The following is a 2,859-nucleotide window of genomic DNA, read 5'->3' on the forward strand; positions in this document are numbered from 1 at the left end:
AGACTCGCCTGGGCAACTTGGCGAGACCTCATCTCTACAATAAATCAAAAAATTAGCCGGGCATGGTAGCCTGCGCCTGTAGCTCTAGCTACTTGGAAGGCTGAGGCAGGAGGATCGCCAGAGCCCCAGCAAGTCAAGGCTGCGGTGACCGGGAGTGTGCCACTGCACTCCAGTCTGGGTGACAGAGTGCTCCAACTCAAAAAAAAAAAAGAGAAAGAGTATTCTGTGTGGAGGGATAGTCCACCTCAAGGCCTGGAGGCAAAAGCGTGAGCATGTAGTTTTTGAGCTACAAGGAGTTCAGTGCCGCTGCAGTAATCAGGGTGAGAGGCAGAGAGAGGGAGATGGAGAAGGGAATTGGTTCTGAGGGCAATGGGGAGCCACGAAGGGTGTGTGAGCAGGAGGGGAGACATCTGCCGAGGTCAAATCTACCTGGCTTGTTCCCTTGCTTTCCTGCTTTCCTCCCTTTCTTTCAAACTCCTGGGGAGCATCCTTCGATAAATCACAATTGCATCTGCAGTTCAGGCTTTGTTTCCAGAGAGTCCACATGTGTCAGTGTCCCTTTATCCTCCTCTCCCACCAACCTGCAGCCTCTGCTTTTGTTCCCTGACTGGCTTCCATCTGTTTTCTTCTACTTCCTTTTCAGCCCCTTCTGGATGTCTCCCTTGATCTTTCCCAGCTGGCTCCAGCCTGGGCACAGATGTGGGGTGTCCCCCTCTGAACTCCAGCCCAGGGCTACCTCCAGGGTGGGGAATGGGCTGCCGGGGGCAACGAACCTGGCCTAGGGTGGCGAAGCTAGGACGGGAGAGGTATGTCTACACCTCTCAGCTTGCCTGCTGCCATGCTGGGGAGGCGCCTAGCTGTGTAGGAGGCTGTGCTGGGGTTGGGGTACAAGGCAGAAAGTAGGGGAGGCGAGATTAGTTGTAAATTGGGGGTGAGCAGTAAGTTGGGTAGGTGTCGAGGGAAAAGACAAGGAGAGAGAGATGGGAAGTTGGAGATGAAAGGGATAGAGTTAGAGAGAGCTAGGTACGCACGTGCAAATACGCAGGCAGTGAGAGAGATGGGAGAGGGAGAGAAAGACACAGAAAGGAATGTATGAACGGGGAGTAAGAGAAATATGTACATACACATATATCTTTATCCTATCTACCTCTATTTATCCATCCATCCATCCGTCCATCCATCCGTCCATCCATCCGTCCATCCATCCGTCCATCCATCCATCTATCCAGCTATCTATCTATCTATCTATCTATCTATCTATCTATCTATTATCTATGTATCCATCTTTCTGTATATCTCTCATCTATTTATCTGTCTATTTTCCATCTATCGGTCCTTTCTAACCATCTATCCAATGTATTTATCCATCCATTCATCACCTACATATCTGTCTAGAAAAAGACACTGACAGAGAAAGAGTGAGGAGACAGTGAGACTAATATAGACACAGACACAGGAAGAGACAGAGGCCAACAGAGAGAAACTGACTCAGTGAGAAGTGTAGGCCAATAATCCAGGCAGAAGGACTCAGAAGGGTGGTAGTACGTTGTGAGCAGGGTGGTGCAGTGGGCAGTGGTAGCATCTGAGACCCCTGCCAGGCCTGTGGTCTGCCTTTCCTGTCCCCAGGTGCCGAGCAACGAGGAGGGCATGCAACTGGTGGAAGATCTGGGCTACCACTTTCGAGATGTCCACACCTGGTGGATTGGGCCTGTCTGCCCCGTCCTGCGACTCGTCCACCCTAAGTTTGTGGCCCCCCTGCTGCAGGCCCCAGGTGTCTTTCCCAGGAGCCTATGCCCCCAGCCTCTTACTTGCCTCTGATCCCAGCTCTTCCCAATCCTGAACAGGCCAGGCTGGAGCAGGGAAATGGGCATGCCCAACAGAGAGCACAGCTCTACCTCTCAATCACCTTCAAAGCACTCTCCCTTTGACACAATATACCTATCTAGATGCTCAAAACAGTTTTTGAATTCATCAATTTTGATGCCTTTTAGTTCTACTGCCATTTTTTGCTTCACCTCTTACACATCAGCAAAATGTTTCCCTTTGAGCATTTTTTCATCCAGGGAAACACAAAAGAGTCACTCGGGGTGAGATCAGGTGAATGCGGGAGGGTGGGGCCTGGGGGTCATACCAGTTTTGGTCAAAAACTGCTGAAAACTCAGTGTGAAGTGGGCAGGTGCATTGTCACGGTGGAAGCACCAGTCACCTGTTTGCCACAACTTGGGACGTTTCTTCTGCAAATCATGACACAGCCTTCTCAAAAGTGGTACATGGATGCTGATGGGTTCCTAGACTATTCACCTAGTGGGGGAAGCCTGTACTCCAAGGGGCCTGCCCTGCAAAAGATAACTCCGGTTTTTTTGGGGGTCCCCCCTTGTTTGGAGCCTCCTCCTCATCTCTGTGCACTCCATTGCCTCAACTGCTTCTGATGGAAGGGGCTTAAGCTAGGTGATTTGGGGCAAAGCAAATATCAATAGAGTATTTTGGGGAAGGTCCACCAGGCCCCAGGTTGGTCAGCTCTCTCTGGTTGGTTCTGGGAGGTTCTCTAGCAGCTCATCATGGTAAACGATCCTCAGCATCTGAGGGGGTAGCGTCCTCTGGTCTCTTGGAGGATAGATGAGCCCTTGGCATAAACACTTAACACTTAGTGCTAATCACCCATTGAATCTAGCTTAGTGTGTCAAGGAGGATATTGAGGAAGTATGGGTCTTACCTGGACCACATCTGGGACCCTAATAGGACCATTTTCCATTTTAATTCAAATTTTTTTTGTGTGTGAGTTGGAGTCTCATCTGTCAGCCAGACTGGAGTGCAGTGGCACGCTCCTGGCCACCACAGCCTCAACCTGCTGGGCTCAGG

General features: G+C 50.6%; 1 protein-coding gene across 1 annotated transcript in view; it reads left to right on the forward strand.

Moving 5' to 3' along the window:
* The first annotated feature begins 726 nt into the window (after positions 1-726).
* Positions 727-2,859, forward strand: part of LOC103250635 (cytochrome P450 4F6-like) — an 11,659-nt gene continuing 9,526 nt past the window's right edge. Inside the window, exons 1-2 of the mRNA XM_008049229.1 lie at positions 727-806; positions 1,627-1,771. Coding sequence (XP_008047420.1) covers positions 1,648-1,771 — 124 coding nt within the window. The 5' untranslated portion in view covers positions 727-806; positions 1,627-1,647. The remainder of the gene's footprint in view (positions 807-1,626; positions 1,772-2,859) is intronic.

Source organism: Carlito syrichta, unplaced genomic scaffold, assembly GCF_000164805.1.
Source record: "Carlito syrichta isolate Samal-C Ts95f unplaced genomic scaffold, Tarsius_syrichta-2.0.1 Scaffold130776, whole genome shotgun sequence".
In the NCBI taxonomy this organism is placed as follows: Eukaryota; Metazoa; Chordata; class Mammalia; order Primates; family Tarsiidae; genus Carlito; species Carlito syrichta.